Consider the following 26,216-nt stretch of genomic DNA (forward strand, 5'->3'; position numbering starts at 1 on the left):
TGCAAGACAAGCACTCTACCACTGAGCCACCTTCCCAGCCCCAAAATCTGTGCTAATTTTTTATTCTAGAAATGTTTGGTTTTGAAAAGCATGCTCTCAGATACCATGAGTGATTTGGATTTCAGCATCGGGATTATGGCACACTAGGCAAAGAGCACATTAGCTGCACAGTGGATATTTTCTGAAAATCTGCAAATTGTCTTCACATAAAGATAAAGGTATGGTTGGACTCTTGGCTTAAGTGACTCCATTGTTCACATGGTTACATGTGTGTTTTATCAGCTTTACCACACTGTAATTGGCTCTTTTGTTGGATAATTTCCTGGAAAGCTTAAAATGACTTCCATCTATATAAGCTATACAAGTAAGTGATACCTTTACTGGGAATGCAGATATTTAGAACTGGCTGACTTTCATTGTGACATTTTCTGCCCAAAGACTCAGGAAGGTGACGTTTTGTTGGGAAGTGTGGTGGTGATGCTGTTTCCAGTGACAAGCCACCTTTAGAAAGAGGCCAACACTGGAGCGCTGCTACTGCCATGTTTTCTTTTTCTTTTTTGGTCTTTTGGTAACAGGCCTAAACTCAGGGCCTTGTACTTTCTGAGCTTGCTTGCTTGGCTGGCACTCTACCACATAAACCATGCCTCTGGCCTGGTTCTTTCTGGTTATTTTGGAGGAGTCTCATGGAGTTTTCTGCCCCAGCTGGCTTCAAACTATAATCCTTCAGATCTCAGCCTCTTGAGCAGCTAGGATCACAGGAGTGAGCCATGCCTTTTAAGATACCTTTGTCATTGGTTGGTGAAAACTGGCTTTAAGAGATAGGTAGGGCTGGGAAGGTGGCTCAGTGGTAGAGCGCTTGCCTTGCATGCCTGAGGCCCTGGGTTCAATTCCTTAGCACCACATAAGCAAAAAGAAAAAAGCCGGAAGTGGCACTGTGGCTCAAGTGGTAGAGCGCTGGCCTTGAGCTGAAGTGCTGAGGGATAGAGCCCAGGCCCAGAGTTCAGGCCCCACGACCGGACCCCCCCCCCCCAAAAAAAAATCAAAAATAGCGGGGCTGGGAAGGTGGCTCAGTGGTAGAGTGCTTGCTTTGCATGCCTGAGGCCCTGGGTTCAATTCCTCAGCACCACATAAGCAAAAAGCCGGAAGTGGCGCTGTGGCTCAAGTGGTAGAGCACTCACCTTGAGCTGAAGAGCTGAGGGACAGCGCCCAGGCCCAGAGTTCAGGCCCCACGACCGGACCCAAAAAAGAAAAAAAAAGAGATAATTAGGCTGCTTTAATCTAAAACATCTTAATCACCTCCCAGAGGCAGTTCAGAAAACTTAAGATAATATAGCCTACGCAGTAGAAAATGTATGTCCTATGTTTGTTTTAATTTTCATTTTCATGCATCAAAAAGTGAATAAAATGCTTGAGTTTTATTAGTAAAGTTTTGAGAAAGATGGGACACCAGTGCTCCACTTCTTTTCAGCCTAGTCATGGGTCCTTGTTGAAGTGCTGTGTTATGAAATGCTGGTTAACGATGGCATAGGGGGTTCTCTCTGGAAAAAAATCATTGTGAGCAAGATAAACGTCCAAGTATTTTACAACTCATACTGTTAGTTATGTTTCTTGATAAATTATGCTTCTAAAATGTGTGTTCATGAATGTGCTGTGACTTTTCATCAAGTGTTTTTAAAAGTCAGATGTGTTCACAAGTGGCTTCAGCTTGATGGGGCAGGCAAAATTAAGGAAGAAGGTGAGCTCCAGAGGCCCTTGTGCACACCGGCCCCCACTGCTTCACAGCCCTGCACCTCCTGCTCCTTCTCTCCAACCCAGCGGTGGCGGCAGCCCCTCCGCACACACCGTCTGCCGCCTCTGCCAGCCACACGCGTCAGGCCCTCACCGAGGGGGTGCAGTTCCCCAGCCAGCTCCCTCTCACCTGTCCCTGTCCCTCGGACCGTCAGGAGGAAGACACCTTGTCTTCTTCATCTCTGCGTCTGTCCTCAGAGCCGGCCTGGGGCCTAGCTTTCTGTAGAAGATGCTTGGTAAATATTCATTAGCTGAATTGAATGTTCTCACCTGTGTAGCCAGTTCCATCCCACTATCGCATAAAAGACCACCAAAAAAATTAGCCCTACAGGTCTTGTGTTGAATTTTTTTTTTTTGTCTTTTCTTTTTTGGTACTGGGGATCGAACCCAGGACATTGCACTTGCTAGGCAAGCGCCTTGCCACTGAGCTACATCCCAGCCCATTGTGTTGAATTTTTTTTAAGAAGGAGCTTTACATTTTCCTGTCAAGGGAGACAGCTAATATTAAGTCTTCCTACACAGCTAATGTCTCAACCTTTAAAGTTGTTCCTCCAGGAACCCATTCTGTGCCTCCTTACTTTGCTGCAAACATTACAGCCTTGTCTGAGCTGACTCGGCTTGAATGCCATCAAAGAGGAGTGAAGGGAACGTTACATAAAATGTTATTACAGTAAATGCACTGCAGAGATCACTTTAACGGTGAATTATTCCAGAGGTGAGAGGGCCAGCTTTCACTGTGAAGGGATATTGCCTCTTCCTCCTGAAGCCATTTTTTATAACTTAGATGTCTCTGGAATTGCCTGCGTTGCATATTAAAATGGCACATTCCCAGCCTCACCCTTGACAACCTGAGTCAGTAGGTCTGAAGTGGGGCCTAGAATGGAAGTTGTAGGGAACACCTAGGTGATTGTGGGATGAATGTTCGCAGGACTGAACTTTGGGATGCAGACATTGTGAGGGAGCACCAGAGGGAGCCCCTGCTCAAAGGTGGTGTGCCTAGGATTCTAACCAAACCTGTGATACGTAAGCAGTTCCCAGGCTAGCTCTTAGACAAGGCATTACCACGGCCATACAGCATTTCTTCTAAACAGCATGCATACCCCAGTATTCCAAGAAGTGGTCAAGGTACCCTGGTATTGACAAGGTTCCAGAGCGAGCTATCTGCCATGTTCTGTCTACTAGAGTTTTCCAGGCTCAGATTCAGTAGCTGAAGAGGCTTTGAACCGTGTTTGGCTGTGCAGCTCCACAAGCTACTCCTAGCTAAGATACAAAGTATGTTAACCCTTCATCTTCTGGAAGTCTCAGTGGGGTACCCAGAAATGAATACTCTGAAAGACCGAAGTTACCTCTGGCTCCCCGACTGCAGCCTGGTTGTAGCTGTGTTCCTCACCGACAGAGGGCCCACATTGCATGTCTCGCTGTGTGGTGGGTCAGGATCTTATTCTGCATCTCCAAACCTGGGTATAACTCCCGTGCTGTTTTCCATGCTGTTGTAGTTGATAAGCTTTCCCAGAAGGCTCCAAGTGTCTCAGGGACAAAAACTAAAACTTGAAACTTGTTATTCCGTCACACCTGGTACAAACACATAGTAGGCATATAAAATTTTAGGTTGCTTAAAACCAACTAACTAGAAGCATCAAATGCTTTTGACTCTGCAGTCAGCATGCTCGGCAGCTTTCCCAGTGGGATGTGCTGACGGTGGAGCACCGCTGGCCGTGCTCTCTGGAGCCCTGCTCAGCCCTGATGCTCTGGGTGTGGGCCTTTCAGTCAGTGCCCACGCCACCCCCTGACCTGCCACAACAGCTTGACTGAAACAGACAAGAACTTGCTAAAAGCTGTGCCAACAGCAACTCTTCCAAAGAAAGACAGTCCTGGGTATGGGTAATACTTCATGTGCATCTGTATGCATTATAGGTACTGTTCATGTTGTCACTCCTCAATCTTTAAGAATATAATCAACTGTAACCTTCAATTCACTGACAGAATAACATTGTATCTTAGAAGTTGAAACAAAAAAGTCATGCTTTTAAAAAGGAAACATTTTCTTATAAAAGGAAAATACTAATCTTGAGGACATGATCAGCACTAGAGGGCCTAGCAAGTTTGAGGCCCTGAGTTCAAACCCATTCTTCAAAAAAAGAAAAACATCAATCATCCAAAGAAATGTCATTTTAAGTAGAACATATAGTCTTCAATTTGTTGATCCTAATTTATACATGAAATCAATTTTTTTACCACTCTTCATCTATCATTTCTTGGATCAATACAGAAATGAGCACAAATGACACTTTTTTTTTCTTTTTTTTTTGGTCAGTCGTGAGGCTTGAACTCTGGGTCTAGGCGCTGTCCCTCAGCTCTTCAGCTCAAGGCGAGCGCTCTACCACTTGAGACACAGTGCCACTTCTGGTTTTCTGGTTGTTAATTGGAGATAAGAGTCTCATAGACTTTCCTGCCTGGGCTGGCTTTGAACTGTGATCCTCAGATCTCAGCCTCCTAAGTAGCTAGGATGACAGGTAAGAGCCCCCAGCCCCCAGCACAAATGACACTTTCTGTAAATCCTTTCTTTTTTTAGACACAAAATGAATATACCAGACTTACATACTGCCAAGCATTCTATAAGAGTTACTTGGACGCAGGATCTGCCACTTCTACAAAAGTACTCATTGCTCAGTTTTGACCTAATAGATGTAAGAGAGCCGGAGAGTTGGGATGAGGTCATCTGAGAAGAGTTGGTCCAGCCACATGTTCAGTTGCTTGTGATGTGACGGTGCTGAGTGTAGAGGGTGCTGGGGGCACAGACGGGTGAAACGCTACTCTGACTTCACGGGGAGAGGCGCACAAACGAGAGGTGGGTCTGAATTAAGTAGGTAGGTAGGTGGGTGGATAGCAATATGTATTTATGGAAACATTTGATTTCTGGTCAGAGGACCATGGAAGCCCAAGGAGAAAATGGCTCATCTTGTGTGGACACAGGAAGGATTTTTTTGAGAGATGTAGCCAGCCGAGCCGTGAAGAAACAGGAGTTTGACAGGAATGCAGCATGGGTCAAGTTAGAGAGAAAGGGAGAGGGAGATTGGCCATGGGGGAACTTGCATTGTGACGGCCTACAATAAGACACAGGGAAGGCGAGGGGCACAGGAGTCAGGCAGGGCCAAGTCTACAGAACTGGGTAGCTTGAGTTGAGACATTCACCCAAGGCCTTGCCTCTGACCTGTTAGATCAGGGCTCCCACACTCGCCTTCGTGCAGAGACCTCTGCCGGACAAGCTGGCAACAGCACGGGGAGACAAGGGAGAGGGGCCTGGTGTGAGTGGAAACCGCTGGCCAGTGCTGGGCTGAGGCAGAAAGCCGGGCGTGGGGGGAGTCGTTGGAGATAGAACAGGACAACACTCTGCAGCTGTGGCTTACGTGCTTAGCTCCAGAACTTTCTATTAGCTGTCTACATTTCTACTTGAACAGAAAAAGACAATTCAAATACATGTTTTTTCTTTCCAAATTCAGTGCTGCTCCACGGAGCAAGGTGTTTGCTTTCAGTTATTTTGATTTTCACAGTAGTCTGTGGTAGCAAGCAAATGCAGAACATTTGATATTCTTAGGGAATACAACAAAGGACAGTGAAGTGTTAGCAGGGAAGACAGTGGCTGGTGTGTAGTGACGGCTGCCCAGTTCTGTGGATCCCAGACGTACGGTTAGCCGAGTCGCCTGGCGTCACCCCCGGTCTGGTAAAAGGCAGGTAAGGACTTCCCTCAGCCCCCGCCCTGGCCGTCAGGAGGTGAGGCGCCGTGGTTTCTAGGCTATGGCTCCAGAATGGTCATGGGAGAGAACTCACAGAGCTGATAACTAGAGTGAGGAGGAGCCCCGTCACCAGGCCCTGTGTCAGCAGAGAACGAGCACGTGGGAAGCGTGGCTCACGAAGAAGCCTACAGCTCCTGTGTCACGAGACTGCGTGGGCCAGGAAGCAGGTTCCTCTGCCTGAGGCTGGCCGAAGGACCCCCTGCCTTCTGCTTCTCTATCCAACCTCCAGAAAGTCATCTACAAACTCTATACACAGCAAATCATTACAGTAACTAGATTCCAGCAGCTTCAGTAAACTCTGGTCTGCTTACTTAGAAACAGAAAAGTGTTACCACTTAAGTACCAACTGCATGGTGGCCACTCAGTTCATGAGACTATAAAAGAAAACTCCCACGGCGATGCTTCAGAGTCCCTCTCCCCTCTCCTCTGCTGATGCTCCAGTCTTTCACCCTGAGACTTTATGAAACAGTTTTTATCCTTGCAGTTGAGACCTTTGGAGGCGTAGAAGAATTCGGCCGGCCGGCCTCATGGAGTCAGCAAGTGGTGACACGGGCGCCCGAGCTAGGGTCAGTCTCCAGAAGTCCAGGTGCTTTGTCATGCATCGAGAGCCCCCACAGCCCCACTGCCCAAGGTTGGCTTTGCAGTTGTGAAGGTTGGGAGCTTGTCAGAACCATCACAAAATCTCCCTCCTGTTTGGATCAAGCCCAGAGCAGAGTAGAGTAAGCCTGCCACCTGCAGGGCACAGGGGCCAGCATCCCGTTCCCACACTCATTCCGGCAGCCAGCTCCCCGCCCTCTGGGAAGAGAGGCTGAGTCCCACACTCAGAAGGCAAGGATCCATCAGCCAAACACCAGAACAGGAAGTCTTATCAGCACAGAAATGAACAAGAGGAAGGGGACATTGGCCTAGGATTTCCTACCCCCACACAAAAAATACGCAGGTATATATTTTGCATCTGAGGTCCTTTTGGGTGTGACTTATAAAGGTAACTTGTACTCATTTGCCTGTTTTTGAATAAAGGAGAGCCGTGCTCTGATACTCTGCTGGCATATAAAGATAGGGCGATATCTCATTGAAATTCTGAAGATGTGCAGATCCTACCCTAGGATTTCTCTCATCAAAAGGTTTTACTTGTGGTGCCAGTACTGACTTATTAATAAAGACCGTGCCTTTGATTATTTGTCTAATCAAGATTCACCGTCAGTTTAAGCTCATTAATTCTGCTGGTAATGGCGTGTACTGGAGGTGGGATGGCACCTGAGCGAGAGAGAGGCAGAATCCAGGCTCCAACACCGGGACACGGGAGAGCCCCAGGAAGCCGAGCCTGTGAGCGGTCTGCCAGTCAAGGAGAAAGGGCACGCGGCCGAAGGCTGACGCTGTCCAGTAAGTGCTGAACGTCATAATTAAAGACACTTGCTAACAGAGGAATGGAAATGACAAGCATTCTCTTTCTTCACAAGACTAGAGCCGTTGTTTTCTAGGCACTTTGCCGGGCAGCTCTTCTTCGGTGCTTCTGAAACCTCGGCCTCGGATTCAGGGTGCCGATGCTGAACGTGCCTGGGCCTGACTCCCAGGGACTGCGTTTAACTCACTGGTTCTGAAGTGACTGTGATACAAACCAGTCCTGTAGCACCTCTTCTGGATTGTCCAGAAAGAGACAGCTAAGTTCATCCTACCTTGTGGGTGTTCAGCTCTGCACCACGGACAAACCCTCCTCTTGGCAGCCTCTTGCCCCTAAGTAGGAGATTCCAGGGCCTGTTATGACCACCGTGCCGTGTTGAAAGTAGACATGACAGCAGGCCATGCCAGTAGCTGAGGCCAGGGTGTCACCTTGAGACCCAGCAACGCAGATATGGCATTGCAATGGATTATTTATCCAGGTGGATAAGAGATAAGAGAAGGAGCAGCTATGAGCATCCAAGTTTGGAGCCTCAGTCCCTGGATTCTCACTTAGAAAACAGGCCAGACTCCATCAGCAGCAAGGAAAAATGACTGTCCTCCAAGGTCCTCTTTGATTCCTGGTGTAAGCCTCAGCCTTGTTAAGAACAAGCTGTCACGACAGCCTCCCCCCCACCCCCCACCCCAGGCTCACTGGGTGCTGTGTGCAGGCCCTGTGATCTGCGGGGCTGTAAAAGGTGGCCTTGGTGCTTGATGAGCTTACCGTGTGCACACTTAGGTGGGCGGGAAAAGCAGACGAAGTTGAATTCCTCATTCATTCATGCCATGCACACTGTGTGCCAGGCACAGGGCTGGTGCTGGAGTTGAACGCATAAAGGAGACAATGGGAACACTGCCCACCCAGTGCCATCCGGTGGAGAGGCAGGGGGAGGAGGAGTGGAGAGGCAGGGGGAGGGGAGAGGAGGAGTGGAGAGGCAGGGGGAGGGGAGAGGAGGAGTGGAGAGGCAGGGGGAGGGGAGAGGAGGAGTGGAGAGGCAGGGGGAGGGGAGAGGAGGAGTGGAGAGGCAGGGGGAGGGGAGAGGAGGAGTGGAGAGGCAGGGGGAGGGGAGAGGAGGAGTGGAGAGGCAGGGGGAGGGGAGAGGAGGAGTGGAGAGGCAGGGGGAGGGGAGAGGAGGAGTGGAGAGGCAGGGGGAGGGGAGAGGAGGAGTGGAGAGGCAGGGGGAGGGGAGAGGAGGAGTGGAGAGGCAGAGGGAGGGGAGAGGAGGAGTGGAGAGGCAGGGGGAGGGGAGAGGAGGAGTGGAGAGGCAGAGAGAGGGGAGAGGAGGAGGGGAGAGGCAGGGGGAGGGGAGAGGAGGAGGGGAGAGGCAGGGGGAGGGGAGAGGAGGAGTGGAGAGGCAGGGGGAGGGGAGAGGAGGAGTGGAGAGGCAGGGGGAGGGGAGAGGAGGAGTGGAGAGGCAGAGAGAGGGGAGAGGGGGAGGGGAGAGGCAGGGGGAGGGGAGAGGGGGAGGGGAGAGGAGGAGGGGAGAGGCAGGGGGAGGGGAGAGGAGGAGTGGAGAGGCAGGGGGAGGGGAGAGGAGGAGTAGAGAGGTAGGGGGAGGGGAGAGGAGGAGTGGAGAGGCAGGGGGAGGGGAGAGGAGGAGTGGAGAGGCAGAGAGAGGGGAGAGGAGGAGTGGAGAGGCAGGGGGAGGGGAGAGGAGGAGTGGAGAGGCAGGGGGAGGGGAGAGGAGGAGTGGAGAGGCAGGGGGAGGGGAGAGGAGGAGTGGAGAGTAGGGGGAGGGGAGAGGAGGAGTGGAGAGGTAGGGGGAGGGGAGAGGAGGAGTGGAGAGGCAGAGAGAGGGGAGAGGAGGAGGGGAGAGGCAGGGGGAGGGGAGAGGAGGAGTGGAGAGGCAGGGGGAGGGGAGAGGAGGAGTGGAGAGGCAGGGGGAGGGGAGAGGAGGAGTGGAGAGGCAGAGAGAGGGGAGAGGAGGAGGGGAGAGGCAGGGGGAGGGGAGAGGGGGAGGGGAGAGGAGGAGGGGAGAGGCAGGGGGAGGGGAGAGGAGGAGTGGAGAGGCAGGGGGAGGGGAGAGGAGGAGTAGAGAGGTAGGGGGAGGGGAGAGGAGGAGTGGAGAGGCAGGGGGAGGGGAGAGGAGGAGTGGAGAGGCAGAGAGAGGGGAGAGGAGGAGTGGAGAGGCAGGGGGAGGGGAGAGGAGGAGTGGAGAGGCAGGGGGAGGGGAGAGGAGGAGTGGAGAGGCAGGGGGAGGGGAGAGGAGGAGTGGAGAGTAGGGGGAGGGGAGAGGAGGAGTGGAGAGGTAGGGGGAGGGGAGAGGAGGAGTGGAGAGGAGGAGTGGAGAGGCAGGGGGAGGGGAGAGGAGGTGTGGAGCGGCAGGGGGAGGGGAGAGGTAGGGGGAGTGGAGAGGTAGGGGGAGGGGAGAGGAGGAGTGGAGAGGAGGAGTGGAGAGGCAGGGGGAGGGGAGAGGAGGTGTGGAGCGGCAGGGGGAGGGGAGAGGTAGGGGGAGTGGAGAGGTAGGGGGAGGGGAGAGGAGGAGTGGAGAGGCAGGGGGAGGGGAGAGGAGGTGTGGAGCGGCAGGGGGAGGGGAGAGGTAGGGGGAGGGGAGAGGAGGAGTGGAGAGGCAGGGGGAGGGGAGAGGAGGTGTGGAGCGGCAGGGGGAGGGGAGAGGAGGAGTGGAGAGGCAGGGGGAGGGGAGAGGAGGAGTGGAGAGGCAGGGGGAGGGGAGAGGAGGAGTGGCAAGAGCACTGCACAGTTGAGTCCCAGTGAGTGGTACGTGGCGAAACTTGGCATCCAAGTATGGCCTAGCTCTGAGCACACCGCCAGTGCGGGCCCTGAGCCTCCCCTGTGCCGTGCTTTCCGGGGCCTTCTACGTGAGAGAGCTGGGCGCGCCACGCAGGTGCTGTACGGACCTTTCAGTGGGACCTTGCCGCCCAGGCATTGACGTGGCACGGGTACTGGCATGAAGGCCTGCTATGCAAAGCCTGACGCAGTGACTCAGGAGGGCCTGAAGGGTTATGCTTAAAGTTGTAAATCTGTGAGTGTGATTTCTGTTACTTGTTACCTTTGCTAGAATCAAAGAATCATTCTGGATCATAGTTGCATTTCTTAAAATGCTTTTTATTCTGCTTATTTGAATACATGGCCTTTGCCTCATTCACTTTTGGAGCACAGGATAAAGGCCTGGAAGATATTTTCAAACTCAGTCTCACTTGGCACATTACCTTGCCTGTAGAGGCCGTTAATGACTGTGGGTTGAATGAGCTGCATCATCCAACATGAAGAATGTACTAGGCACTTGAGTTTAGGGCTCTCCTGGGACTACAAACCTGAGATGTACCAAAAAAAACACCCTTTCCTAACTGGGAAATGTTCACACAACTAAAGAAAGGCGAGACTGGCCTACACTGAATCAGGATGGGAAAGATCAGTCCCATAGACCAGGTGATGCAGATGCCCCAGACAGATAACCCTCCCATCCAAACCTGATGTTCTTCTTGTGAAAAGGACACTCGTAGCCAGGCGCTGGTGGCTCCCGCCTGTCATCCTAGCTCCTCAGGAGGCTGAGATCTGAGGATCGTGGTTCGAAGCCAACCTGAGCAGGAAAAAGTCTGTGAGACTCCTATCTCCATTAAACCACTCAAAACAGGAAGTGGTGCTGTGGCTCAAGTGGTAGAGCACTAGCTTTGAGTACAAAGAGGCTCAGGGACAGCGCCCAAGCCTTGAGTTTCAAGCCCCACAACCAACATTGGATATTGTAGAATCTACGTGGAATCAGTCTCATGCATAAACACAGAAAGCATTGTGAACAATGGCACTGAACTTGGCTGTGGACCACATAGAAGGCATGAAATTATCTTATAAGTCGATGAGAAAGCGCAAAGTCAAGGCCCACAAAACTACAGTCACAGCTAGGCCACAAGGAGTGGTGTCGGTACCTCCTAATGACCTCACTTCCTTGCTTGCTTCTCCCTAGGTGGAATTGGCTGCCTGGGCCGTGACCGGGGCCAGGTTCGAAAGTGCCTTGAGGTGGTGGAGATCTACAACCCCGACGGGGACTTCTGGCGAGAGGGCCCCTCCATGCCAACTCCCCTCCTCTCCCTCCGAACCAACTCCACCAACGCGGGAGCAGTGGAGGGGAAGCTCTATGTCTGCGGGGGCTTCCATGGAGCAGGTACTGGGCCAGTCTTAAATGGCTTGTGACCTCTCTGGCATTGATCTTGACTTCCCTTAGCCAACTTAGCCGGCCTGATTAGCAGGGCATCACTGTTAGAGCCCAGTGACTTTGGGCAACTGAACCACGCAGAGCCATCCTACGCACTCAGTGGGTTTGAGTTTCTGATGCTTCTGGCCCACAGACCCATAGCAATTGAATATGGAGAAGAGAAACTAGAGAAGTAGCAGGAGTGAGGAGAGACTCTAAAGGGACAAGCACAGGCACCCGTGGCAGAACCAGAAGCACTGAGGCCTGCTTCTCTTTATCAGTCCATTCCACACTCTTTCTTTCTTCTTTTTCTTTTCTTTCTTTCTTTACTTTGCCAGATCTGGGGCTTGAACTCACGGCCTGGGCGCTGTCCCTGAGCTGCCTTTCTCAAGGCTAGTGCTCTACCACTTGAGCCTCAGCACCACTTCTGGCTTTTTCCATATATGTGGTACTGAGGAATCAAACCCGGGGCTTTATGCATGCTAGGCCAGCACTCTACCATTGAGCCACATTCCCAGCCTTTATTAAGACAGTTTTAAAAAATCCTTTTGGGAAAGCTGTCTAAGAACAGACAGAATGAAAAAGCAAAGCTTTTTTTTTTTTTTAAATTACAGGAACTTTTCAAGCACATAGTAGTAAAATAGTAAAAGTGTTAACTACCCATCATCCAGCCTCAGCAATTACGAATATTTACCAATCTTAAAAATCTATTCTTAGCCAGGCACCAGTAGATCACACCTGTCATCCTAGCTACTCAGGAGCCTGAGGTCTGAGGATATGGTTCAAAGCCAGTCCAGGTAGGAAAGTCCATGAGACTCTTATCTTATCTCCAATTAACCACCAGAAAACTGGAAGTGGCGCTGTGGCTCAAGTGGTAGAGCTCTCACCTTGAGCTGAAGAGCTGAGGGACAGCGCCCAGGCCCAGAGTTCAAGCCTCATGACTGACCAAAAAAAAAAGATGAAAAGTGAAAGAAAAATCAAGCCCAGGAGGTCCAACATTTGAATAAGAGGAGGCCTTTGAAAAAAGAACATAGATATACAAATCAGTGCCAGGAGAATCAGCCAGAGTGGAGAGAAAATACACAAATAAGGGATAATTCTCTTTAAAAGAAAACTTGTAAACTTATTCGTCCTTAAATTGTGTAGGTGTGTAACCAGTAAATACAAACTAATTTTAAATGTACAGGTATAATACATTAATAGAGGAATTACAGGGGAGTATTAAGGATATTAGCAGGTCTGTCTGTCTGGTAGAGACAGCTCTTGGTGGCTGTCGGTGGAGCTCATGTGTCTTGTGAGCTGGGACACTGGCTGCCTCTGGTGTGGATCATCTTCTAAAGCACCTTTGTAAAGCAGACACCCTAGAAGCTGTGGAACTTCCCTCTAAAAGCAAAGGGCCTGTCGGGAAAGACGCGGGTCTCCTGGCTCAGGGCACCTTCCCAGTCCTACAACCCTGGCCATACAACGCCCCGTACAGTCGGCACTCCTCGGGTCTCCCCGTGAGAGCAGGGACGGAGATCCGGGGTGCCACTGCTGCCAGCTAGGCGCGTCTTCAGCCTCACCTCTGACACGGAGCCTCCATCTTTCCTCAGCACTCACGAGACTGTGGCTCAGTTCTCGACCCTTCACAGTTCTTGAGGGAGCCGAGGACTTGGCCTCAGTCTTTGCTCTCCAACAGGCTGAGGAACCCAGTGTTGTATTCCAAAATGGTCAGAGCTCATGGCGTCAAGCTTTTACAGATTCCTATGAAATACAGATGAGGGATCACCTCTCAACTTACTCTATGAGACCAGGGTCAGCCTGAGATATTGAAGAAAAGAAAGATAAATACCTTTGAGAATATAGATGCAAAGTCTTCCCTCAAATACCAGCAAATAATCCAACAGCACACAAGAAATTCATACATCAAGACAAATCAGGATTTATCCCAAAAATGCAAGGTCGACTTGTCCACTGAAAATTAAATCAATGCCACACATTATATTAACAAAGAAAAGGACAAAATCCAACAGTCATATTAATAGATGCAAAGAAAGGACTTGACACAATCCATCACCTCTTCATAATATAAATGCTCAGCACAAAAGAAATAGAGGATGGCTTTCTGAACCTGACAGAGGGTATCTGTGAGATCTACAGCTAACATCAGGCTTAGTGACGAAAGACTGAAAGATCCACCCTGAAGTCTTAGGAACAAGACAGATTATATACTTTTGTCACTTCAGCATTGTTCTCAAGTTCTATTCATGGCAATTAAAAAAGAAAAAGAAATTACAAGGTATTCAGGTTGGAAAGTAATAAGTAATAACAAATTCATCAAGGTTGTAGAACATAAGACTCATATACCAAAAAAAGAAAAGTATTTTCATATTCTTATAATGAACAATCCAAAATGAAATTAAAAAGACAATCTAGAGTATCATCAAAAAGAATAAAATACATAGAATATGCTAAATAAATTTACTCTAAAAACTAACAAACCAAAAATAAAAAATAGCCAATGGCTCACACCTGTAACCCTAGCTATTCAAGAGGCTGAGATCTGAGGATCGCTGTTCAAAGCCAGACTATCAGGAAAGTCCATGAGACTCTTATCTCCAATAAACTCCTCAGAGAAAGCCAGAAGTGCTGTTGTGACTGAAGTGGTAGAGGGCTAGCATTGAGCAAAAAGAAGCTCAGGGACAGAGCCCAGGCCCAGAGTTCAAGCCCCAAGACCAACAAAACAAAAACAAAAACAAGGCCTGGGAGCTGTTCCTGAGTTCAAGCCCCAGGGCTGGCAGAAGAAAAAGAGAGAGACCTGAACATACATTTTCCCAATGCACACAAAGAAATGGCCAAGTGCTCAACGTAGTCAGCTGCTCAGGAAACAGTCAAAACCTCTGTGAGAGAGTCCTTCCTACCCTGGGGGAGCGACGCGAAGCCCAGCCGGAGAGCAGGAAGTGTCAACCAAGTGGGGAACCCGCCCCTTCCTGGCGCTTCCTCAGAAAGCGGCGCCGGCCCGCGCACTGGTGCACGTGCGTTCTGTCTCCCGTGCATGTTCTCAGCAGCTTCTCACCTCAGCCACGCGCACACGGTGGGAGGTTCGTGGGTGAGAAAAAGGAAGGACTTTCCGCCGTGTGAACAAGCCGTGGGAGACGATCTGAGGGTGACGGCTCAGCTTCCTGCTGGCATGAAGTGTCCACACACGGCAAACGCAGGGACACGCGGTGGACCGGGGAGGGCGGGGAGCAGGAAAAGCGGGAAAGTGTCACGTGTTCCTGCTGCAGCATTTATTGAGGGGTGATGATAATATTTGTAAATTAGGTGGACACGGGGGCCTCACATCTTTGTGACTCTTTGCTGAAAGCTGCTGGATTATATAGGCTTTAAAAGGAAACGTGATGTATACATTATACGTCAGTAATGCTGTTTTTCATAGGGGGTCGCGCCCCTCCCTCTGCTCCCTGGCTGTGGGCTGCCACAGTGAGGATTCAGCCGAGCTGTCCACAGGAGGCCGGTATTTGCCTGGAAGAGGCAGAAACAGCTCAGGCCAAGTCCTGGGCCTCTCAAGAGAGAAGAGCAGGGGCTGAGGACGCCTAGCGGCAGGAGCTTGTTACTCCCGCTCTGAGAACCCAGCAAGAGTCCTGTGACCAGGGCAAGCCAGGACGTGGACCGTGGGCATCCTGGCCATCCCGCAGTGGACTGAGCACAGAGCTTCCCGCCCAGGCCCCCCCAGCACCGGCACCAACTCAGGAAGAGCATCAGCCCCCACCTGCTCCATCCGCTGCATCTTCCCCCAGGCTCCAGGTTTTGTTCTGTCCCCTAGCTCTCTCCCACAGCACCGCAGCCTGGCAGTGCACTGGCCCGTGTGCCCTCCGCGGGCCAGCCGGGGGCGCAGGGCCTGCTGGACACCCAGCCCCACACTGGTGGGCCAGCTGGCCTTGGCTGCAGACACGAGGCTCCCCCCGGAGTCTGCACACAGACCTCTCTGTGTTCAAGCCCCCGCCACTTTCATCGGCAGCCCTGGCCACCATTCAGCAGCACTTCCGCCAGCCCAGCCCACATCCACTCTTCGTGGCTAACGGGGCCGTGGCCAGCCAAGTTCAGAAGAACTGAATATGAGAAATCCTAACAGCGAAGAGCGGCGGTGTGATCCTAGCGACAGGGGAGCGCCCGAGGAGGGTTGAGGTTCTAGGCCAGCCTGGGCAAGAAGTTTGCAAGATTCCACCGCAGCCAGTAGAAATCTGGGGGCTCCTGGCACCCCAGATACGAGGGAAGCATTCACGTGAGGATCGTTATCCTGGGCCAAAGCAAAATCTTACTCTGAAAATGTTTTCCACCATCAAAAGAGCAGCCCAGACCAGAGCATGAAGAAGAACTTCACAGCAAAAGGAGCAGGCCCAGCAGACTCGGCACCCAGTCCCCGGGGCCGGGCCTCCTGTGTGTCCTGTGCCACTGAGTCAGGACTGCGCTCCAGAGCCCCGCCCGGTGCCCTTGGGAGGCGGTTGGCTGTTAGAGGCGGGGCCTTGTGGGGAGGGGGAGTGAGGTCCCGGGGTGTCTTCCAAGGGAACCCAGCCTCTCCCGCGGCCAGGTGGTGAGCAGCTCTGCCCTGCTGCCGCCCCGCGGCCTGGCAGGCAAAGGGCCAGCCCGGGATGGAGCCCCCAAAGCGAAGGAACCAACCAACGGGGGCTGGAACCGCAGAACCCGCAAGCTCCAAGAAGCTTCGTCTCCAGGCGCTCTGTCACCGTGACACGGTGACACGGAGCAAGTCCGCGTGGCCACCGGGCCCTGCCCTCGGCGCTGGAAGTGAGGAGCTGAGGCGGAGCTGGGTGGACTGCAGCAGAGGAGCGCCTGACAGAGGAGCCCGCGCCCGGCGGAGGAGCCCGCGCCCGGCAGAGGAGCCCGCGCCCGGCAGAGGAGCCCATCCTGCAGAGGAGCCCGTCCTGCAGAGGAGCCCGCGCCCGGCAGAGGAGCCCGTCCTGCAGAGGAGCCCGCGCCCGGCAGAGGAGCCCGCGCCCGGCGGAGGAGCCCGTCCTGCAGAGGAGCCCGCGCCCGGCAGAGGAGCCCGTCCTGCAGAGGAGCCCGCGCCCGGCAGAGGAGCCCGCGCCCGGCGGAGGAGCCCGTCCTGCAGAGGAGCCCGCGCCCGGCAGAGGAGCCCGTCCTGCAGAGGAGCCCGTCCTGCAGAGGAGCCCGTCCTGCAGAGGAGCCCGCGCCCGGCAGAGGAGCCCGTCCTGCAGAGGAGCCCGTCCTGCAGAGGAGCCCGCGCCCGGCAGAGGAGCCCGTCCTGCAGAGGAGCCCGTCCTGCAGAGGAGCCCGCGCCCGGCAGAGGAGCCCGCGCCCGGCAGAGGAGCCCGTCCTGCAGAGGAGCCCGTCCTGCAGAGGAGCCCGCGCCCGGCAGAGGAGCCCGCGCCCGGCAGAGGAGCCCGCGCCCGGCGGAGGAGCCCGTCCTGCAGAGGAGCCCGCGCCCGGCAGAGGAGCCCGTCCTGCAGAGGAGCCCGCGCCCGGCAGAGGAGCCCGTCCTGCAGAGGAGCCCGCGCCCGGCAGAGGAGCCCGTCCTGCAGAGGAGCCCGTCCTGCAGAGGAGCCCGCGCCCGGCGGAGGAGCCCGTCCTGCAGAGGAGCCCGTCCTGCAGAGGAGCCCGTCCTGCAGAGGAGCCCGCGCCCGGCAGAGGAGCCCGTCCTGCAGAGGAGCCCGCGCCCGGCGGAGGAGCCCGCGCCCGGCAGAGGAGCCCGCGCCCGGCAGAAGCTACACGGCCCCATCCCTGCGGCGGGGCAGAGGGGGCTAGGAAGGGACCGCGGGACCCCCACCGCAAGTGGGCGGAGTGCGCGGAGTGAAGCTGGGGGCTCAGACTCCCCTCTGCCACAGACGAATCCAGGGGCGCTGGTTCCAGGACCCCTGAGGAAAACCCCTGTGTAACATAACAGCACTGCCACCAAACCTGCGCCGAGACACTGCTCAGGAAACATCCGTGCATGCCAGTGCAGATGGCCTTCTCCACCCAGGCCGGCCGAGCGGATGGGAGCTGGTGGGCCTGGGCCGGTGGGACCGGCCTCCCCTGGGCCGGCGTGGCGCCCAGGCCCGTCTCACAGACGCGGGGAAAGAGGCGCCGAGGCGCGCAGTCACCCCTGACGTCCCTGCTTCCACCACAGGGCCAGGCTGCCGCTGGGCGGCCTCTGCGCAGACGCCTTTACCGCCTTCGGTTGAGCGCTCCGCTGCAGGCCACACGTGTCCTCCAGGGTGGGATAAGTAATTGGAAACAGCCTGGAAATGGGGATGGAGGGTGAAAAACAGACTTGAAAGGAGCCTGGGTCCCTGGAGACTCCAGCCAGCCCCCCACCCCCCACCGCCCGCCCCGCGGGACCAGGGGGGCTCAGGCACACGGCACTGGCTGGCTCTCCGTGAGCGTGGACAGACTGAAAGCTTGGAAGGGGAATGAGTGGAAGAAGCTGGGGCTGGGGTGGGGCCGGGGGCAAAGCCCTACTTCAGAAACCCTATTGCAAATGAACACATTGGGAACTGAAGCCTCTACGTACACATTTTGGTTTAAATAACTCTTGTACTGCTGCCACCTGCTGGCCACAAAATGCAGTAGGCTAGCGTTCCAGGTCTTCCATGTTTTGAATCTGTACTTCCTTTTCATTCTCTTTGGACCAGTCCTAGGACTTGAACTCGGGGCCTGGGCATGGCCCTGAGCCTTTTTGCTCAAGGATAGCATCTACCACTTAAACTACAACTCTACTTCTGGCTTCTTACTGGTTCATTGGAAATGAAAGTCTCACAGAGTTTCCTGCCCTGGCTGGCTTTGAACCAGGGTCTCAGATCTCAGCCTGCTGAGTAGCTGGGATGACAGGCGTGAGCCACCTGAGCCACAGGAAGGGCCCCTCGCCAGTAGTCATTTAATATGCTCAACTAATTGTCAACCATTATCATGCTATTGTGTGAAAGGGTCTCATTTTGCAGAGGCCAAGTTTCTGAGCTATAGAAGGGATCTTTTGCTGAGAAAATTGTTATTGTTACTAGAAAATGTTTTAGTCTAAAGTTAACACTGTTATAAAAATCATTGCATAGGAGTTTAGGGTTATGTTTCAGTTTTCTAACATGAAAATATTTTGGAAAAATCACAATTTTATTATCTTACAAAGATGAAGCGCAGTATCTTACATTTTAAAGACGTCTATAGGCAGAAACCTGATTTTGGAGAAAGGCGCCTGCTTCTCCTCCCTGCCCCTGGTTTGTCCATGGTCCCCATGGCGTGCCACCCCCGCTCCCCAGCACAGAAATACAGAGTGCGTGGAGGTGCCCACCCCACTGGGCGCTGCCCACCCCAAGCACTGCACCCCGCCAGGCGCTGCACCCCGCCAGGCGCTGCACCCCGCCAGGCGCTGCACCCCGCCAGACACTGCACCCCGCCAGACACTGCACCCCGCCAGACACTGCACCCCGCCAGGCACTGCACCCCGCCAGACACTGCACCCCGCCGGGCGCTGCCCACCCCAAGCACTGAACCCCGCCAGGCGCTGCACCCCGCCAGGCGCTGCACCCCGCCAGGCGCTGCACCCCGCCAGACACTGCACCCCGCCAGACCCTGCACCCCGCCAGGCGCTGCACCCCGCCAGGCGCTGTACCCCACCGGGCGCTGCACCCCACCGGGCACTGCACCCCACCAGACACTGCCCACCCCGCCAGACACTGCACCCCGCCAGACGCTGCACCCCGCCAGACCCTGCACCCCGCCAGACACTGCACCCCGCCAGGCACTGCACCCCGCCAGACACTGCCCACCCCCCCAGACGCTGCACCCCGCCAGGCACTGCACCCCGCCAGACACTGCACCCCGCCGGGCGCTGCCCACCCCAAGCACTGCACCCCGCCAGGCGCTGCACCCCGCCAGGCACTGCACCCCGCCAGACCCTGCACCCCGCCAGGCACTGCACCCCGCCAGACACTGCACCCCGCCAGGCGCTGCACCCCGCCAGACACTGCACCCCGCCAGGCGCTGCACCCCGCCAGGCACTGCACCCCGCCGGGCGCTGCCCACCCCAAGCACTGCACCCCGCCAGGCGCTGCACCCCGCCAGGCGCTGCACCCCGCCAGACACTGCCCACCCCGCCAGACACTGCACCCCGCCAGACACTGCACCCCGCCAGGCACTGCACCCCGCCAGGCGCTGCACCCCGCCAGGCGCTGCACCCCGCCAGACGCTGCACCCCGCCAGACCCTGCACCCCGCCAGGCCCTGCCCACCCCGCCAGACACTGCACCCCGCCAGACCCTGCACCCCGCCAGACGCTGCACCCCGCCAGACACTGCACCCCGCCAGGCCCTGCACCCCGCCAGACACTGCACCCCGCCAGACCCTGCACCCCGCCAGGCACTGCACCCCGCCAGGCGCTGCACCCCGCCAGACGCTGCACCCCGCCAGGCGCTGCACCCCGCCAGGCGCTGCCCACCCCGCCAGACCCTGCACCCCGCCAGGCACTGCCCACCCCGCCAGACACTGCACCCCGCCAGACGCTGCACCCCGCCAGGCGCTGCACCCCGCCAGGCGCTACACCCCGCCAGACGCTGCACCCCGCCAGGCGCTGCACCCCACCAGACACTGCCCACCCCGCCAGGCACTGCACCCCGCCAGGCGCTGCACCCCGCCAGACACTGCACCCCGCCGGGCGCTGCCCACCCCGCCAGACCCTGCACCCCGCCAGGCGCTGCACCCCGCCAGGCCCTGCACCCCGCCAGACCCTGCACCCCGCCAGGCGCTGCACCCCGCCAGACCCTGCACCCCGCCAGGCCCTGCCCACCCCGCCAAGGCGCTGCACCCCGCCAGGCGCTGCACCCCGCCAGGCGCTGCACCCCGCCAGACGCTGCACCCCGCCAGGCGCTGCACCCCGCCAGGCGCTGCACCCCGCCAGGCGCTGCACCCCACCAGACACTGCCCACCCCGCCAGGCACTGCACCCCGCCAGGCACTGCACCCCGCCAGGTGCTGCACCCCGCCAGACACTGCACCCCGCCAGACCCTGCACCCCACCAGACGCTGTACCCCGCCAGACGCTGCACCCCGCCAGGCGCTGCACCCCGCCAGGCACTGCACCCCGCCAGGCGCTGCACCCCACCAGACACTGCCCACCCCGCCAGGCACTGCACCCCGCCAGACCCTGCACCCCGCCAGACGCTGTACCCCGCCAGACGCTGCACCCCGCCAGGCGCTGCACCCCGCCAGGCGCTGCACCCCGCCAGGCGCTGCACCCCGCCAGGCACTCTGTCTGCATCCAGACAGCTGTCCTCCTCCAGGTCCCGGGCCAGGTGCTGGGCCCTGCACTGTCCTCCTCCAGGTCCCGGGCTGGGCGTGGGCCCTGCCCTGTCCTGAACCCCTCCTCCGTCCTTTGCTAAACCGTCAGGATGTCGCCCAGCTACCCAGAGTCTCCGCACCCCTCTCCATCCGAAACACGCGGGGGCAAGTCACACAGGGCCAGGACTCCGGCCTGGCTGGAGACGAGGGTGCCAGTCCTGGAGCAGTCTTTTAATGGGACCTGCAGTGTGGCTTTTCAAGGTTTCTCGAGTGTCAGGAACTGTATCTCCATTCAGGTGTCTTTGCCGGTGGTGCGTGGTGCCGGGGCAGAGGCGGCCGAGTCAGGGGCTCTGCACCGCCTCAGCTCCACACCAGGGTGGTTTAGAGATGCGGCTGTGTCTTGTGACTGCACTGCCTTTCAGACCGCCACGAGGTTATCTCCAAAGAAATCCTGGAGCTGGACCCTTGGGAGAACCAGTGGACCGTCGTGGCGGCCAACGCCCTCATGCACGACAGCTACGATGTCTGCCTGGTGGCCAGGATGAACCCCCGGGACCTCATCCCCCCCCCCTCGGACCTGGTGGAGGGCGGTGAGCACTGAGGACGGCTGCCGGAGGGGCGGGGGGGGGCTACGATGTCTGCCTGGTGGCCAGGATGAACCCCCGGGACCTCATCCCCCCCCGGGACCTCATCCCCCCCCCAGGACCTCATCCCCCCCCCCCTCGGACCTGGTGGAGGGCGGTGAGCACTGAGGACGGCTGCCGGAGGGGCGGGGGCGGGCAAGCCTGCAAGCATGGAGCAGCGGTGTGTGGCGGCCCCGGGAGCGAGGGCGCTGGATGAGGTGGGGAGGAGCGTACGGGTAGACGGGAGGGATGGCCGAGGACCAGCGTCCCAAGGGAGGACCTGCGCTCCCAGAGGGGTCCTCTCCGCGTGAAGTGGCTGAGGGTTCCATCCATGGGGAGGCCATGGGAGACTCCAGGCAAAGGCCCTGGGGCAGGAACATGCACACACAGCCTGCTGGGCACTACTACCTGGGACCCAGGAACACAGCTGCTAAATGGCCAGCACCTGAAGCACAAAGGCCCTAGCGGGCAGGGCCTGCGGACGGTGCCAAAAGCTCCTTCTGTGTGCTCTGGCCCGGGCTGCACATGCTGTGAGCTCCCGGCCTGGCAGCGGCCACACAGCCACACTGGAAACGCGGTCTGTGCCACCAGACCGCCATGAGCAGCCGAGTCTGCGTCCAGCCCAGAGTGGCTTCTGAGACTCTGCGACTTACCAGGTTCTACCCTTCTGCAGCTTGGGGCAGGCCGGACATCGCCAGGGGTGGAGCCGGCACGGGGGGGGGGGTGCAGGCGAGGGGGGAGGGGGAGGGGGAGGGGGAGAGGGGCGAGGGGCGAGGGGGAGGGAGAGAGGGGGGGAGGGGGAGGGGGAGGGGGCGAGGGGCGAGGGGGAGCACCGCCGCCCCTGCCCGCGCTCAGCCGCCCCTCACGCCCAGCGCCGCAGCGGGCAGGGACACAGCCCCGCCCTGCCGTCGGCCCAGTGGGCACCCGATAGCACCGCGCCTCCCGCTTACTCTCAAGCACCAGAGGCGTTTGGGGGCTGAGCAGCTTTCCAGGCTTCCCAGAGGGCTGGCCCTGCGCAGATGGACAGCTCCCCTGTGGCGCCCTGTGCTGGCCGTGGTCCCGAGGCCGGCAGGGGACGACCCGGCAGCCCACCCCACTTCCCCACCGCGCGGGGACCCGGAGCCCAGCATAGTCACCCACAGGCGCCCTGGGGCCACGTCTGTCCTCTGGGGCTGTCCCCGTGCACCCGGGTGGCCAGAGCGGGCATCTAAGCCCCAGGGCCTGCCATGAGGCTGCTCCCTCAGCACCAGTGGGGCAACGGCCAGCTCTCTGCAAGGCAGAGCTACCTCCCGACCGCCACGCACAGCTAGGGTGGGCACCACGCACCTCCCCTGACCAGCCCAAGCTGAGCACCCACTGCCCCGCGTGGGAGCCTCGCTGGCCCCGGCCAAGGGGGCACCACGCTCGCCCGCTACGCCACGCACAGCTGCCCGTCCACGCACACCTGCCCGTCCACGCACACCTGCCCGTGACACACTCACCTGCCCGTGACACACACACCTGCCCATCCCACGCACACCTGCCCGTCCACACACAGCTGCCCGTGACACGCACACCTGCCCGTGACACGCTCACCTGCCCGTGACACGCTCACCTGCCCATCCCACGCACACCTGCCCGTGACACGCACACCTGCCCGTCCACGCACACCTGCCCGTGACACGCTCACCTGCCCGTGACACACACACCTGCCCATCCCACGCACAGCTGCCCGTGACACGCACACCTGCCCGTGACACGCACACCTGCCCGTGACACGCACACCTGCCCGTGACACACACACCTGCCCGTGACACGCTCACCTGCCCGTGACACGCACACCTGCCCGTGACACGCACACCTGCCCATCCCACACTCACCTGCCCGTGACACGCATACCTGCCCGTGACATGCACACCTGCCCGTGACACGCATACCTGCCCGTGACATGCACACCTGCCCGTGACACGCATACCTGCCCGTGACACGCACACCTGCCCGTCCCGCGCACACCTGCCCGTGACACGCACACCTGCCCGTCCACGCACACCTGCCCATGCCACACTCACCTGCCCATCCCACGCACACCTGCCCGTCCCACACTTACCTGCCCGTCCCACACTCACCTGCCTGTGACATGCACACCTGCCCGTCCATGCACACCTGCCCGTCCAGGCACACCTGCCCATCCCGTGCACACCTGCCCGTCCAGGCACACCTGCCCATCCATGCACACCTGCCCGTCCCACGCACACCTGCCCGTCCACGCACACCTGCCCGTCCAGGCACACCTGCCCGTCCCACGCACACCTGCCCATCCACGCACACCTGCCCATCCATGCACACCTGCCCGTCCCACGCACACCTGCCCGTCCCACGCACACCTGCCCATCCACGCACACCTGCTCGTCCAGGCACACCTGTCCGTCCAGGCACACCTGCCCGTCCACGCACACCTGCCTGTCCCGCGCACATCTGCCCGTCCACGCACACCTGCCCGTGCCATGCACACCTGCCCATCCTACGCACTCCTGCCCATCCAGGCACACCTGCCCGTGCCACGCACACCTGCCCATGCCACGCACACCTGCCTGTCCAGGCACACCTGCCCATCCATGCTCACCTGCCCGTCCACGCACACCTGCCCATCCACGCACACCTGCCCGTCCAGGCACACCTGCCCATCCATGCTCACCTGCCCGTCCACGCACACTGCCCATTCACGCACACCTGCCCATCCACGCACACCTGCCCGTCCATGCACACCTGCCCGTCCATGCACACCTGCCCGTCCACGCACACCTGGCTGCACAGACTCCCACAGAGGCTCTCACGGTGGCTCACCTGTCAGCCAGTCATGTGACTAAGCAAGGTCACCTCTCCCCCACGTGGACTGGTGTGTGGAGCCGCTGGACCCCGTGCGGTGGCACTGCTGCCGGCGGAGATGGGAAGGGGCCGGAGCTCAGGGAGCCCTGGCGTCAAGGGAAAGTAGGCTCTGTTTCCAAATGTCTCCCCCAGAGGCCGCCAGTCTTTCCTCCAACCCAAGAGGTCGGGTCAGAGGGACGTTGCAGGAGCTGGGGTGAGCCCTGGTGGGGCTGGACGGCCATGCCCTGGTGGGGCAGCTGTGCCATCAGGCCCCAGCCCCACCTCTGGCTGCCAGCCTCGCTCGAGCGCGTTTCAAGCCCGGTGCTCCTTGTCCGACTCTCATACTTGCAGCTGAGAGCCTGCGGCCCACCCACGGGACTCCAGCAGTTCCGTTGCTTCTCCCGTATGGCCGCGCTGTGCCCTCCCCCCCCAGGACCACAGTCAGGCTGAGGCTGCAGACACCTAATAAAGTTGACTAATGGAGGACGGCTTGCACTTTGGTTTTCATATTGCAATTTGAAGTGCTTCCTTTGAGCAAAGGCCCAGTGCCTGGAGGAGATGGGTCCCCCGTCCAGGGGTGAGCCCGGGGGGCAGCGAGGGGCTCGGCGACCTGTCCTCAGGCATCAGAGGGGGGAAGGTCCTGAGGCCTCACCAAAGCGGCTCCCGAGCCCCAGCGACAGGGCTTCAAGGACGAGGCCTTTGCCGGGCAGAGGCTGGGGCCAGGCCCAGGCTCCCGTCAGCCAGGGAGCCCCCAGGGGAGGGCTGGGCCTGGCCAGGCCGTCCCAGGTCACCCAGGAGAGGGGTGCAGGCGTGCCCTCAGACCTGGCTGGGTCGGGTGGGCACCCCTCACAGCTGCCCCCCACTTGTTCTGGGTTACAGAGAGGGGCCACTGCCCCAGCACACACAGTCTCCCGGCCGGAGGCATCCCTGCCGCAGAAAGGCGGCCAGGAAGTCCGACGGCGGGCAGGAGGTCCGTGCCCGGCCCCTGGATCGGGTGATGGCCCTTGGCCTTGGGGAGCCAAGCTGGGGAGAGCCCAGGTAACCCAAGCCATGACTGCCTAGCCGGGCCTGCTGCTGGCTGCTACAATGTCAGAGTGAGTGCTGCCATCCTCCCTCGGGTCCCCAGCATGCTCTCTGAAGCCGCCGTCTTTGGGTAGCACACTCGGCTGTCCTGGGCCTTGGCCTGGTGATGAGCCTGTCACCAGCACCCAGGGGGCCTGCAGTGGCCCGCGTGGCTCTGGCCTGTGCTCCGCCTGCTGTGACACGCCAAGCTGACACCTCTGGGGCGGGAGGAAGCCGCACCCGCAGATGGCCTCCGGCCGGCTTTGTGCTGGAGAAGGGTCTGGACGCTGATCAGATAGCTCAAATCAGGAAGGGCAGCGGGGCTCAGAGGCCAGCCAAGGGGCCAGAGTCCCCCCCCCCCCCGCCATGTGTGCCCTCCGGGCCTGCCAGCACAAGGTGGCGGCCGGGGAAGAGCCCAGACTCCTGTGGAGAGCCATTTCCTTCCCCCCATTCCATCTTGGCGTCTCCCCTCTAGCAGGTCTCTGCACTGCCCAGCGGGAGCAAAATGGCCACACAGCTTGGCCTTGGAGACACCAATCGTGCCGCTTGGTTCTTGTGACTGGTACTTTCATACTTTATCTTCATTCTGACGAGCGGAGCCGGGTTGCCACTGAAACCCTTCTGAAATAACGTAGTCAGAGACAAAGCCAGAGACAAACACACCAGCTAAACGTACTTAGCAAGTTCATGGAGATGCAGGAAGTGAAGGTCAAACACAAATGCAGTCTGGGAAGTCCTAGATTGAGGAAGGTCTGCAGAGTGCGCCTGGACTGGGCAGGCTGTGGGCAGAGTGGCCAGCTGGGGCCAGGACCTTCTCAAGACAGGGCTAGACCTGGAGCTCTCAAGACTTAGACCCCCAAGCTTTGGCCTGAACGAGGGCATGTCCTGTCCACACAGGCACAGGGCTGTGACTCCTCGCAGGCCTGCGGCCTGGCTGCAGTCCCAGGGGCTTGCCCTCTGCCTTTTGCTTGGATTTAGTCCACTCGAACACCACCACTGATGTACTTGCATTTTATGTCTGCTATCATACTTTTCTTCCCTAAATATCTCGTTTCCATTTGTTCTTAACTCACTCCGTATTGCTTTCTGAACTCTGGGCCTGGGCGCTGTCCCTCAGCTCTTCAGCTCAAGGCTAGCGCTCTACCACTTGAGCCACAGCGCCACTTCCGGCTTTTTTCTTTTTTTCTTATGTGGTGCTGAGGAATCGAGCCCAGGGCCTCAGGCGTGCGAGGCCAGCACTCAGCCACTGAGC

The 26,216-nt window shown here is 57.8% G+C and overlaps 1 protein-coding gene across 8 annotated transcripts in view; it reads left to right on the forward strand.

Annotated features, from left to right (window-relative positions):
• The window catches only part of LOC138806604 (kelch repeat and BTB domain-containing protein 12), a 42,937-nt gene extending 21,184 nt beyond the window's left edge, over positions 1-21,753 (forward strand). For 3 of the 8 annotated variants that reach the window (XM_069992031.1, XM_069992030.1, XM_069992032.1), the window contains exons 5-6: positions 10,943-11,140; positions 20,858-21,753. In XM_069992031.1, coding sequence (XP_069848132.1) covers positions 10,943-11,140; positions 20,858-21,036 — 377 coding nt within the window. In that variant the 3' untranslated portion in view covers positions 21,037-21,753. The other 5 variants (XM_069992033.1, XM_069992036.1, XM_069992038.1 and 2 more) reach the window with 5 other exon arrangements.
• The last annotated feature ends 4,463 nt before the right edge of the window (positions 21,754-26,216 follow it).

The sequence above is a fragment of the Dipodomys merriami genome, unplaced genomic scaffold (genome assembly GCF_024711535.1).
Source record: "Dipodomys merriami isolate MVZ:Mamm:240054 unplaced genomic scaffold, mDipMer1.0.p SCAF_401, whole genome shotgun sequence".
In the NCBI taxonomy this organism is placed as follows: domain Eukaryota; kingdom Metazoa; phylum Chordata; class Mammalia; order Rodentia; family Heteromyidae; genus Dipodomys; species Dipodomys merriami.